Below are 13,282 nucleotides of genomic sequence, written 5' to 3' on the forward strand. Positions count from 1 at the left end.
TTGTGGAGTGACTACATAACATTGTGGGAAGACCACACACCAGTATGGAGTGCCAAACAACATTGAGGAGCAGCCATACAACACTACATAATAATCACACAACATTGTGAAGCGTTCAAACAACATCGTTGAGTGAATCTGATGGTCTTAAAAGACGGCCTCTCCATGTACACTGAGAGGCTTGTTTAGGCGCAGTAGTTGATTTTTCACATCCGTGTGAGAAGGATACACACTACTTGCAGTTTTTTTCTTGCTGTTTATTTAAGGGAGGCAGCGCAAAGCTGACCTGATTCCAGTGTTTGTCGGAACACAATAGAAACACGACTCAAGTGGAAAATACTTGACGACACCTGTGAGCAGAACCACAGTGTGTGTGTGTGTGTGTGTGTGTGTGTGTGTGTGTGTGTCACTGTCGCAACGTGACGACTTGGCAATACGAGACGCCCGGTTGCCATGGCGAAGCCCTCACTGAAAGGGTCGGAACGCTCTCCCGGGGACGTCTGACCCAGCGGACCCGTTTGGCGGGAAACGTGCGCCTCACGTGTGTGCGCGCGTTTACATCATTTGTTATTAAAGTGTAGGTATGCCTATAACCACACTTGGATCAAATATTCGCCCATTTTCGCTAACCTTTGTGCATTATTGAGGTTGTACATCCGAATGGTGTAGAACTTCACAACATCATACTGACAGATGTTCCTAATAATTCAGCTATCTTATTCAACTCCAAAAGAGAGTCTAAATATTAGAAATGGTTGTGTGTGTGTGACGCAGTGCAGGTGCTCACTACAACAGCCACAATGATGAGCTGTGCATAAAAACTGAGACGTTCGAGCGGCTCCGGTAGTGGAAAAGTCGGTTTTTGTTTTACATTTTAGTTATCTCCCACAAGTGTTTGCACACTGCGGCCTTCTGCTTCCTTTTGGTCCTGCCGCCACTGTTTGGTTAGCGATAACAGGTTGGTGGGGGCAATTGATTATCAGCTAGCTAACCTTGAGTTCGTTAGCACCACCGCCATGTGATAGTGGCGCCCCCGCGGCTCTCTCTGAGCTTCGCTGGACTGTTTTTATGGCAGCAAACACGACAAGAACACAAATGTCATAAAACTTTTATCACTCAAATTCATTAAATTTTTTAAAAAGTCGGACTTATTCAGCTATGAATATTTGTGACATATACAGTCTAAGTAAAAATAAATAAGTAAATAAATTAATAAACAAATAAATAAAATGAAAGATATATATATTTTTTTTTTACATAGTCATGGGAAGTTGTATGTTAAGATATTGAGGGGGGGATTTCTTTTATTTTGAAAAAGGTAATAAAATAAAATAAAGTTTTTAAAAAAAATAGTGAAGTGCTGTGAATACTTTCCGATACACTGCATGTGTATTCTTTTTTTTTTTTTTTATTAATCATTTTTTAAAATATTTTTGTTGTCGTTATGGCATAATTTGAGGGGGAAGGGGGGGGTGATTTATGATTATATTTATTTTTCTTTATTTGATTTCTTGTTTTTAAATCTTCTTAATACATTTACAAAAAAAATTACAGTAAATATTTTTCATGTTTAGCATTGTGCTAATTTTGACGGAAATCATTCACTTCCATTTTGACAGCAACATAAAACATGAATTTCTATGAATACTTTCTAATGTGAACAAACTCAAGTGTGGATTGTAAAGGTTCAAGAGTTGTCCCACTTCTCCTGAGTGATGTGACGGTGTGCTGCGCCCCCTACTGGTGCAAGCGGGCATGCTCGGCTGGTGCAATCTGGCTGCAACGAGCGCCTGGCCGGCCAGATTTGTGCACAGTCACCGTGACGTGGCCGCTGAGTCACGGGTCCGATCTGGGCCAGCTGGTGACTTACAATCCCAATATGCATGAGTGTGTTTGTGTGTCTGTGAGTGAGATCACTTTGGCTCCATAACAGGGCCGGAAACGTGTCCAACTCGAGGCCCTGGGTCCCAATCTGGCCCACCACGTGTGGCCTACAAGTTACAATTGAGGTGGTTACACTACATCGGCTGTTTATAAAGTCTATTTGCGGTATTTATACAGATTTAGTATAAAAGTAACGGATGACATATTCCATAGTTCGAGTTACATCGTACACGTTCTACGTCGTTTTGACTTTACGGCGCCCGTGCCTCGTCCATAGCACCGTCTTTTCCGTTAATTCCAAAGGTCAAATCACCTGACCTGAACCCGATTGAGCATGCTTTTCATTTGCTTCAGACACGATTGAAGAGAAAACGCCGTTCAACTTATTTGGATGAGAACAGCATCAAATTTCAAATCTACATTTTGCATCCGTTCAATTTCAAATCCACACTGTACTGATCTTTTGCCTTTCATACAACAGAATAAAAGCTTTGTTTTCATCTGAATAGGCCAACATGTCAAATTTAAAGCAAGTCCGTTTGAGAGTAAATTGAGACGGGATGATGACATGATTTCAGGCTTTTGACTTTTGGTGACATTTTGAAAACAATAAGATGAAAGGGCAAATGTAATGCCGTGAAGTGATTATACAAGATGTGGACTGCATGACAACGTCCATTAGAGATGATTGGATGCTATTTTAAGGGGGAGTAGACAGAACCGGGCTTAAGATGAGTCAGTGTGCACGTGTGTGTGTTACCTGAGACCGAAGAGGTGCGTCGGTGTGGAAGAAAAGCAAAAGTGAGTCACTCCACCTGTTGTCATTGTTGTTATTGTTCACAAAGCAGACACGCCTCGGAGCAGTCTATAAAAAGGTCACAACATTAGGGACAGCTGATAATGATGCAAGGGAGAGAAATAAATTTCATCTCGTTTCATCGGGTGGCAAATTCAGGTAGGAGAGTTTGTTCATTTACCTGCTGGTTGAGAAGCACATGTGGCCAAACAGTGATAGCACAGGGAGGGGGTTCGACTTCATAATGAAAGCCCCTGATTGACCTTGGGGGGAATCAACAATCAATGAGTGAACTTTCCTCTTCTGTTTGATTCAAATGTTCATGTCAGTGTGACCCCATCCATGTTAATCATCAATAAAAAAAAAAATGAGACTGTCAATACTGAGGGCTTTTTGTGTAATTCATTTGTTTAATGTTGGAAAAAGCATTCATTAAAATTAAGTTTGATCATTAAAAAAAATATATTTTTTTTATTATTATCAGGGAACATTTTACGATTTGAGTTTTTAATGTAGTTTTTTTGTAGCTTTTAATTGTTTTATACTTGATTTGCACTTTTTCAATTGTGGTTGAGCAGACCCCCCCCCCCCCCCCCCCAATTCAACTCGGCATTAGGAGAGTAATTCATAAATTTTTTTTGGGGGGGGGGGGGGGGTTGTTTTTCATTTTAAAAAATGTGTTAAATTTAAGTAAGGTAGAGTATCCCCCTCTAACTCCTTTGTTCACAATTTTTTTTTTAAATATTGTAAAATACAATCATTTCCACCAAGTCATTACATTTAATACAAATATTATTTTTTTCTTGTACATTAAGATGTGATTTACGTTTTTGTTTTTTTAAGAATGATTTACAAGTATTTTGTGTGTTGATAATTCTTTTTTTTTTTTTTTTAAAGGGGCCAAATGGACCCACTACATTAATGGGCCGTTAATTCATTATTTTTGTATATATATATATATATATATATACATATACATATATATATACACACACAGCAGCACCATATCGAGCTAGCTGATATCATGTTGGAGTTCCTTGGATAGCAAACACAAGCGGCGGCCTCCATCTTGCCTGAATTATTTTCTAATTGATCAATAATAAAGCCCATCCCCGATGCACGGCAGAAAGAACAAGCACCAAAATATAAATTGTGACAAATGATGTTTGAAAGAGGACAACAAGCAGACGTTTTTTGACGACCACTGTCAATATAATTATGATGATGATGATGATGATGATGATTGACAGCATTGGAGGGGAAGAAGAAAACAACAAAGATCAAAGTACATTCTGTTGGTTGGCGTCCTCGCCGGGACGTTCCGACACAATTTTAAGCATCTTCTACAAAAATAAGACGTCAGCGTCATACCCGACCGACGTGGCCGATGCAGAAAAATATGAACAATATGCGTGTACAGCTATTTGAACGGGAATTTGTACAACCAGACAGCATGAAAAAACACCAGCTGAACTGTAACCATGGCAACCGTGGACGCTAACGAGCCTGACCACAAACCGAAAACTTCAACAACGTCCAACAAAGTCTTTTGAGTCAAGTCAACTAAACTGTACGGCATAAAAGAGGCACAAAAAAGTTGACTTTTGTTGTACATACAAAAGAAATGCAACCCAGAGTATTCAATCCAGCCCATAAAACGCCTCAGAGGAACTTTTTGTAGAATTGTTACAATCGATTTGAGTGTGGACTGAATAAAAGCTTCCCTAACCCTGAATTAGATCCCGAAAGCTAAGAGCGCCATCATCTGGCCAAAATCAAAACAGCAACGGGAACATTTTTGAGCTTGTTCTCCTCATAGCCCCGCTATGACATCAACCAATAAAAAAAGCACACTTAAAAAAATAAACACAACAAACAGCTCAACTCTGAGGATTCTGTTCAACCCTAAAACTGCTAACTCAGCTCCATTTCCTCAAACTTATTCGCAGTCATCAGCTTCAGTCAACATTGAATGCTAGTCATAAAGATCGGCATGGAAATAATTAAAAAAAAAAAAGTAAAATTGGCCTAAGCGCCATGCATCACGATTATCTAAGAAACCCTACCTGATCGGGAGTCTGGGGAAATGCGCATCTAGCACACACACAGGCCACAAGAAATCCTGGATGCAGGAAGTGACTCCTCGCGAACTAATAGGGCAGAGAAATTGCAACAATTTCCAGGCAAATTTGGACTTTCCATTTAAATTCAACAAAATGAAAATTGAAGGTTGGCATTGCATAATGGAACTTCAAACTTTTTTTTTTTTGTTTGTATGCAAGCCAAAATAAAAGTTACTAACTCGACAGTAACTTTAAAAATAAAATAAAATAAAACAGCAATTAAGGTACTCTGATGCCCTCACATGTGGGCAAGGGGATCTAAATTCCCCATCTTAATTCCTTGTGGATTTTTTTTAATTTTTTTACATACAACATTCCAGAAATGTACTATGAATTTTCCACTTGTTGGCAACCCGACAAGCTTCATAATTCACGGTCAAAAATGTGAACCGATACACGAAACAAAAAGGCAAAAACGTTTTTGGAAAACAGGAAAAGGCGCACAAATCAAAGACAACCAGCGTCTCAATTGTGATTGGCCGATGGGGGGAGCAGAGGGGCCGAGCGATCATTGGTCAGGGTCCTTTTGAGCTTTACGCTCCTGATCTGGTGCAGCATGTCCTTGTCCCCTCTCTCGACGTTGTGGTCTTGGTCCAGGCTGGAGAGCGGAGGGGGCTGCTCCTGACTCGCGTAGCCCGGGAAGGAATCCTCTCGCTGGGCATGGGAAGCCTGCGCCCTCGGCTGGTGGAAGAGCTTCTGTTTGTTCTGCTGGTTTTGGAACTGGGGTTGGAACTGGGGTTGGATCTGGTTCTGGATCTGGTTCTGGATCTGGTTCTGGGGCCGCTTCTGTTTCTGAAGCTGCTGATCGTGGTGAAAGTACTGCATTTGCACCTGGTGGTTTAGCTGTTGCTGCTTGGCAATGCCGCCCTCTGGTGGAACGGTGGGCACAGGCACCGGAATGGGCATGTGACCGGGCACCAGCTGGTAATACGGCGAGTACGAGGAGGACGATGAGGAGGTCGAGGAGGATGGCGGCAGGCCGCTTAGACTCTGCGTGGAAGTGAAGTGTTTATTGTAACCTAGCCCTCCTCCGGAGGTCCCGATGAACACATTCTCGTTGCTCCCCGGGGTGCTCGCCCCCACCGGGACCTGCGGCGTGCAGATGGGGATGGGCACCCCTCCGCTGATGGTGCCCCGGCGGTACGCCGGCTTGGTGGAGGGCTTGCGGCGGATGGTGGCCGTGTGCGAGCCGCCCGTCAGCTCCGTCTCGGCCAGCAGGCTGACGGTGGAGGCGGGGCGTTTGGATTGGGCAAACATGCGGTACTGGAAGCCCAGGTCCGAGTTCCTTGGGATGGTGGACGACTTGTCGAAGTCCGACTGGCTGCCGCCGCCGTGCGACAGGTGGTGCAGGGAGATGGAGTCGCTGTCCCCGTGGAGGGAAATGGACTCGTAGTCCACTGGAAGAGGAGACAAGACTCACGTGAGTGACGTCAGTGCACTTTTGTTGCACATTTACAAACTTTTCAGACTAGCCATAAAACACTTTTAGCTTATTTTGAAATTTGTTTGCAAACTTGTAAAAAGTTTCAAAAAAGTGACTTAAATGCCAAAATGCATGCATTTTAAAAAAACATCGGAAGCTTTTTAAAAGTGGGTGAAATGCTAAAATGCAAACATTTTCCCTTCTAAATGATGCCAGATTTTGGTAACCGTATCTCATTTGCTCCCCAAAACTTACAAGTTCTATTTTAAATGTTACCAGTGTCCCAAAAACGTATTTTGTACGTTTTTTTTTTTTTTTTTAATGTTAGAGCATACAGAAGACTTTTTGATGCAGCCTCTGAAATGAAGAGAATGCTTAAAGCAATAGTAGTTATCACAAAAACGGCCAACAGGTGGCAGCAGAGTATAAGAGATCAACCAGGGCCATGTTGCAAAAAGCTCCTTTCCCCAGTGTTATAAACAGATTTGTGAATAATGATGAAACTTAGCTATATTCTAATGCTAATTGCTGCAAAACCGAAACATCAGTTAAGTTGTTTCTAAGTTTGACATTTACAGTGGAGCATAATCAGATTCTCCCTCGTCTAGCACCATTGAGGAAAAATGTAACTGACAAGTATACTTGTCAAAGGCAGTGAATGGGTTAAGATTAGGGCAAAGAGAGCAACCGTGGCCGATGCAAACAAACACACTAACACAAAATGTAAACAAGGAGCTGCTGTTGGCCGCGACTCATGCTCAGATGCTCACACACACACACACAGACTAGCCCTGCCCCTTAAAGGCTTACATCCGACACACAAATTCTACAGAAAGTACACTAGTGACACGTTATAGCTTTTAAAAAGAGGTAAGATTAAGGCTGGAATGGATTCATGGCATTTCCATTCATTTCAACGTGATTTGAAATGCAAGCAAACAGAAACACAAGCGTGACATGACACTAATTGACGTGAAGGTGACGTAAAGGATGAGGAAGCGTGAAAGGGAAAACAGACAGTCAGACAGAGACCTACCATAGAGGGGAGGTTCTCGCTTTACAGCTGGAAGAGAAGGAAGGAGTTTTTTTTTAAGCAGAGAAACAACACAGGACCGAGATGACGGACAGACGGATGGACAGAAATGCTCAAGACGGTGGCGAGGGCGGTTGAGCCGAGCGCGCGCGCGCGTGGGTGCGACACTTACCGTGCGTGTGGATGGTGTCCTCGGAGCAGGACGGCGTGGTGGTCTGCGTGCTGTAACCGCTGGAGCAGTGCAGCGAGTCGCGGCTGCTGCGAGGCGCGTCCGCCGTCAACGCGCCCAAAGTCAAGGCCAGCTGATCACGGGCCGAACACGACTGACGGGGAAAAAAACGAGAGAACGACTTTAACCTCGGATGACTTGCCGGTTCTCAACCCGACTCAGATGCGCATTGAGCTGAGGCACAGCTACAGTGTGTGTATTTGTGTGTGCATGAACTACCTTGCCAGACGCAGACATGGCGCGGACCCTCTCGCCATGCTGCGTGTAGGCAGTGTACGGGGGCGCCAGGAGGCCGTTTTCGCCGCCCAAGCCCGCAGAAGCCATCTGATTGGTGGAGCCCATTGCATCCTGTCAACAACATCATTTTGAAGAACTGCTGAGTGCAAAAACATGTGCAAAGATGCCAAAATGCAGCGTGGGAGCACAACCCAAAATGGATGACAATGGCTTGGACGCATTTCAGTGTCGCTAATGCTGGTGGCATGGTTGCGTGGAATCCGGGTATCAATTCATTTTCAACTGAACAAATCAAAAAATGATAAAGTCACAAATAGTCTTTTTTTTATTTAACACAAAAACAAGAAATACCAGATTTCAAATTTTTGTCTGAGATCAGCTCGTAAGACTGAATTTGATTTGCATATTCAGTTGGTTGTCTGCGGCAGTTGGGGTAAAATGTAGCAGGCTACCAAACATTAATTACTAAGGAGCGATCAAAAAGGACTTTTTTGAGACCAATACCGATTCAGATATTCACCAGAGTGAAATTCCGAGAACATTAATCAGAGGATTAATGAATAAACTTTTTTGTGGACCGTTTTTCTTTAGTATATGACCTTAAAACAGAGGGAAAAAATATATATATTTTTTTTAACTGAGTTGAATGTCATTGTCTGACTTGTGTTGTAATATGTTAATGTGAAAAATTATTTGCAAAGGACTAAAATTGGCCAATTAATTGGTCTACTAATTACAGTATTTCCTGCTTAAAAGTAAATAGTACATTTTCCATTTTTTGTGTATCAGATTAACTCACTCACTGAAGTCACCCCCTTCGCTCCCGGCTGTTTTACTGGATGTTAACTAAATTTGCAAGGCCCAGAGAATATTGTGTTCTATTGCTATACATACAAACATGGAACCTACTAAAAGATAGATTAGAGTCTCTTCTTTCATCAGGAAAAAGAAGAGTATTTCAATCAGTTTCCATTTTGCAGCAATTAGCATTGGAATATTTCATCATTATTCAGAAACCTGTTGAAAACACTGGCAAAAAGAGCTTGTTGCAAAATGGCCCTGGCTGATCTCGTATACTCTGCTGCTACCTGCTGGGCGTTTTTTTGTAATAAATACCATTGCGTTAAGCGACCTCTTCATGTCAGAAGCTGCATCAAAGCTGCGTTTAAAAACATAATACGTTTTGGGGTTTGAATGAGTTAATAAACCAAAAATAGTAAAAAACAATAATAATTTGACTACCAACTGCAACTGAAAAGAACGAATGATATGCGCAAGCACGAGTAACTCAACGGCAACACACACACTGAGGGCGATGCGATGAAAGTGGACAGCTACCACAATGCACCAAACACACAAAAACGGAGGAACTTAGCGCGTCTCACGGTGGTCGTATCCCGGCGGCTGACGCGGCGGCCGCCCGGCGCCAGCCGATGGCCGGCGGCGTAAGCGTAGCGACCGCGGCTGTTCTGCCGGCCGCGCGGGCGAGAGGGCGAGCTCCCTTCGCTGAGCGAGCGGCCGCTTTCGTCGCAGCCGATCAGAAGATACTGGGAGGAGCGCTGCTACACACAGGAGAGGCAGCGAGTCCTTTTTGTGGGTGTGGCCTTTTATTTGAGTCAAACATTCGGGTGTGTGCTATTGAACAGGCCGTGAATTCTCCCGCGTGTGTGGTGTGGTCCTGTTGACTTCATTTGATATGCATTCACAACATACAGCTAGAGTACGAGACGTTACCTGGATGTGAACGCCATCCACAGCACAGCTGATAGAGTCCAAGGAAGGAACGTGTCGCACTGACCCAGATTGGTAGCTGATAAAAGAAAAGATTCATGAGCTTGAAAAAAAATGGTGTAAAGTGACATTAAGTTAGAGCAAATCTCACCTGCTGATGCTGCTTTTCCTGGACAGCGTGTTGCTAGGAGAGGCCGGTGGTGTCTGGTAGGTGTAGCTGAAATCGGAACCTTTGAGGTCCAAAATCACCTGGGGAGAAAAACAACAACAACTTCTGATCAAAATCAGGCCTCTGCAGAGCCAATACATATTGAATGATCTACAAGAGCAAAATACGTCGGTTGGTAGTTTAACGTTTGTAGATTTTGCCATTTGAGAATATAAAGCACTGGGGTGGTTTGTGGTTTTGAGTTTTGAATTAATATAATATGGTGTTCTTTGGTGTATAACTATAAAAGATACTTAGCTGAATTAAGTTTTCCTGGAAATTCAACAATATTAAAAATATCGATATCTCAGCTCCTGAAGCAGATAGAAACATAATTCCAAAAACATTTTAGAGATTACACCTGTTACACCTATTGTTATAAACCTTCAATATATATATATTTTTTTTAAATCAACAAACAAATGCCGCATCTGCGGGTGTATAACTCCAAATATATTTACCTTCAACACTGGAGCGCAATAATTATTCGTCGTCCATTCCATTACAAAGCCGTCAAAATTTTCAACATCCTCGTTGTCTACAAACATATTTCTTAACAGTATGTCACTGTTGACTCGTATCGATTTTCGAATTCCTCCTGCGCAGTCGTCAATCGCGTCATTTATTTCTTAACTCCCGCGAACCTGCGTCAACCATAAATGCTTGAAGAAAATTCCAGGACATGCTACGAGCCCCACGTCACCCTATTGTGCATATTCTGATGCGAGACCAAAAATTGATCAAATACACAACAAAATGACACATCCGCTCTCCCGGGTTTAATGGGAGAAAAGCGCAGGAGCGCTCCTGCGCTTTAATGGTAGAAGCGCGGTCACGCGCTCCCGGCCTTAATGGGTTAATGAATTAGCGGACTATGTTAGCTCAAACACAAAAACACATTAAAAAACATTTCAATTCTAAACTACTACTAACAGCAACTCCAAATATTCCACCAGATGGCACCAAAGTACTAAGTTTATTCCTTTGTCGCTAGCCCAGGTTCCAAAGAACAAAATGTGCATTGTGCAAATATACAAATTTTGAGATAGACCAATATGTTTTTTTCATGGCCAATACGGATGTCAATTATAACCGATAACCGATATTTGAAGCCGATATTCCTTTTCAGTCAAAAGGGGGGTTGAATATTGGCGTCATTTTTTTAATATTTTTTTTTTGACTTTGTTGTAATGTTTTAAAGCATGTTATTGAAATTTTTCCAGACCTTTCACAATGTAAAGTGTTTTTTTTTTATTTATTTTTTTTATCTTAGACAATAGATATCCTTTTAAATTTCTAACAAAATGTTCAGGGAGCTCCCAAGGTTGTCAGTACGTCTTAAAAAGTTAAATGGAAATTTAAACAATACCATAGCTCTCTATAGTTTTCTATATTAAAAGTTTTTCTTCCAAAATGTTTAAATACCTGATATCGTAAACTTTCACGTCTTTTTTCACATTTCTAGTTTTAATGTCAAACAAAAACAAAAAGTTCAGATACATTTATCTTTTATCGGCCATCAGATAAATAAAAAAAAAGAAAGAGGCCAATACCGATACTTGCCAAAATGCCCAATATCAGTGCCAATAATCGGTCTATCCCTTGCAAATATGCAGACGCCGAAGCACAAATATGCAAGTGTTCACCATACAGGGAACTGATCACTTGAACTTGCAGTGTAAATGCAGCCAGAGGAGAAAAGGAGGAAGTGAAAGTGGCAGTGTTGTTCGCGTACCTGCTCGCTGGCCGGTGGCAGTTTGTTGGGCTCGGCTGTCAGCGTGGTGAGGTCCTCCAGGATGGTCTGCAGGTGGGTCACCTCACCCAGCATGTTGATCTCGTGGTCCTAAACGAGACATGACCACCATTAACACTAGTACTACTTCCATGAGCAGTGACACACGCACACACACACACACACACACACACACACACACACACACACACACACACACACACACACACACACACACACACACACACACACACACACACACACACACACACACACACACACACACACACACACACACACACACACACACACACACACACACACACACACACACACACACACACACAAACACACACAAACACACTAACCAGCACTGGCTTCAGCATTGTGACAAAGGTGCAGTATCGCGCTCTCTCCTCTATGAGCGCCCGACACACGGCCCTCTTCTCCGTCTCCTCCAGGACGGCGTAGCGCACATTGACGTCCTGCAGCGCGCTGTCCAGCTGGCCGCGCACTGCGTCCTTCCCTACACGCGCACACACCGGACGGAGTGGTGTTAACTGATACGTGCTCAAATATTCACATTGGTAGGATTACAAATAAACACCAGAATGTTTATTGCGTCGTAAGTAAACAAAAAAGAAAGAAAAGAGTTTAGGGCTCACGCATGTCAGACAGTTGTCAACAGGGGGCAGTAAAACACAAACACAAACAATACTGTCAGCTGTTTCTCACATACTTGACTTGACATTTTCCTTTAATATTTTTAATTGTGTATTGATTGCTTGGCTTCAAAGTTGTGTTTGATTTCAATGAAACGCATTTGAATCCCCGTAGGAAATCATGCAAAGTGGATTAAACGAGCACCATTCTAAAGCCTTTATTTACTGTACAGCCAAAGGCGTGTCATGTAAGTGTGAAGAGACGCTAACCGCCCATGTAGCAAAACTCAAATAAAGTAAAAACTACTCTATTTGTAGAGACTACGCAGATGAGTGAGAACAAACAGGAAGGTGTGATGCAAATGTTTTTTTCCAATGAGCTCCTCTTAATGGTAACACCCATTAACGAAGAAGAAAAAAAGTCACATTTTCTAAGATAAAGTAGTAACATGACAACAAAAAAAGAAACGTTCAATTTCATCTCGGCAGAGGTGCTTCAAGCACTGAATGCTCTCTTCACACATGCGTTGGCAAGTTTGACAACAATCAGTGCTTTGGCGGTCATCAGGGACTCGTAGAACCGTAGTTAAAGTCGTATACTCGTTGCCCATACTCCTCCTCAAATATAATCATGCAGGGATGTCAGATCTATACGATTACACAATCGGGGACCCCAGTTGAGTATAAAATAAGCGCCGGGGTGACTTTAGAAAAAAGCAAGCTGCTTTATTCCTTGGATTGTGCACACCATTTGTCAGCCATTTCAACAATTTCATCAGCAAAACAAACAACTTCATGCATGCACACACAAAACCGGCAGACATTTTTGTTTAACACCGTCTGCGGGTGGGAGCACCGTGGGGTCAGTGGGATCGTTTTCACATAGCGAAACAGAAGCTCAGTGTCGCTGCGCCGCCAAGTCTGCCTGACGTCTGGCCGCCGTGGAAACGCACGCACATACTCACACACGTGCACAGTGTGCGGCTGTGACTCGACAACCGCAACAATAAGTCGACGTGAACGCAGAAGAAACGTAACTCCGGATACAACCCCCCACCCCCACCCCCCCAAAACCCTAACATTTTGCTATTTAGGGTACAGTGGAGCCTGGTGGACCCACAAATGTATTTACAGTATCTCCCAAAATTGAGTGCACCCATGGTATTTTATTATATATAGTGAAAATAAGTGTAAATAGTCATATGTATCAATAGTTTGTGTGGC

General features: G+C 42.6%; 1 protein-coding gene across 3 annotated transcripts in view; it reads right to left on the reverse strand.

The window, feature by feature from the left end:
• Positions 1-3,866: 3,866 nt before the first annotated feature.
• Positions 3,867-13,282, reverse strand: part of mtss1 (MTSS I-BAR domain containing 1) — a 36,144-nt gene continuing 26,728 nt past the window's right edge. The window contains exons 7-15 of one of the 3 annotated variants that reach the window (XM_086087345.1): positions 11,765-11,922; positions 11,400-11,507; positions 9,608-9,705; positions 9,460-9,535; positions 9,111-9,287; positions 7,708-7,836; positions 7,432-7,582; positions 7,263-7,289; positions 3,867-6,200 (exon numbers count right to left, since the gene is read on the reverse strand). In XM_086087345.1, coding sequence (XP_085943471.1) covers positions 5,269-6,200; positions 7,263-7,289; positions 7,432-7,582; positions 7,708-7,836; positions 9,111-9,287; positions 9,460-9,535; positions 9,608-9,705; positions 11,400-11,507; positions 11,765-11,922 — 1,856 coding nt within the window. In that variant the 3' untranslated portion in view covers positions 3,867-5,268. The remainder of the gene's footprint in view (positions 6,201-7,262; positions 7,290-7,431; positions 7,583-7,707; positions 7,837-9,110; positions 9,288-9,459; positions 9,536-9,607; positions 9,706-11,399; positions 11,508-11,764; positions 11,923-13,282) is intronic. The other 2 variants (XM_086087348.1, XM_086087346.1) reach the window with 2 other exon arrangements.

This window comes from Leptonotus elevatus, chromosome 10 (genome assembly GCF_054856555.1).
Source record: "Leptonotus elevatus isolate MCC_2025b chromosome 10, RoL_Lele_1.0, whole genome shotgun sequence".
Classification (NCBI taxonomy): Eukaryota; Metazoa; Chordata; class Actinopteri; order Syngnathiformes; family Syngnathidae; genus Leptonotus; species Leptonotus elevatus.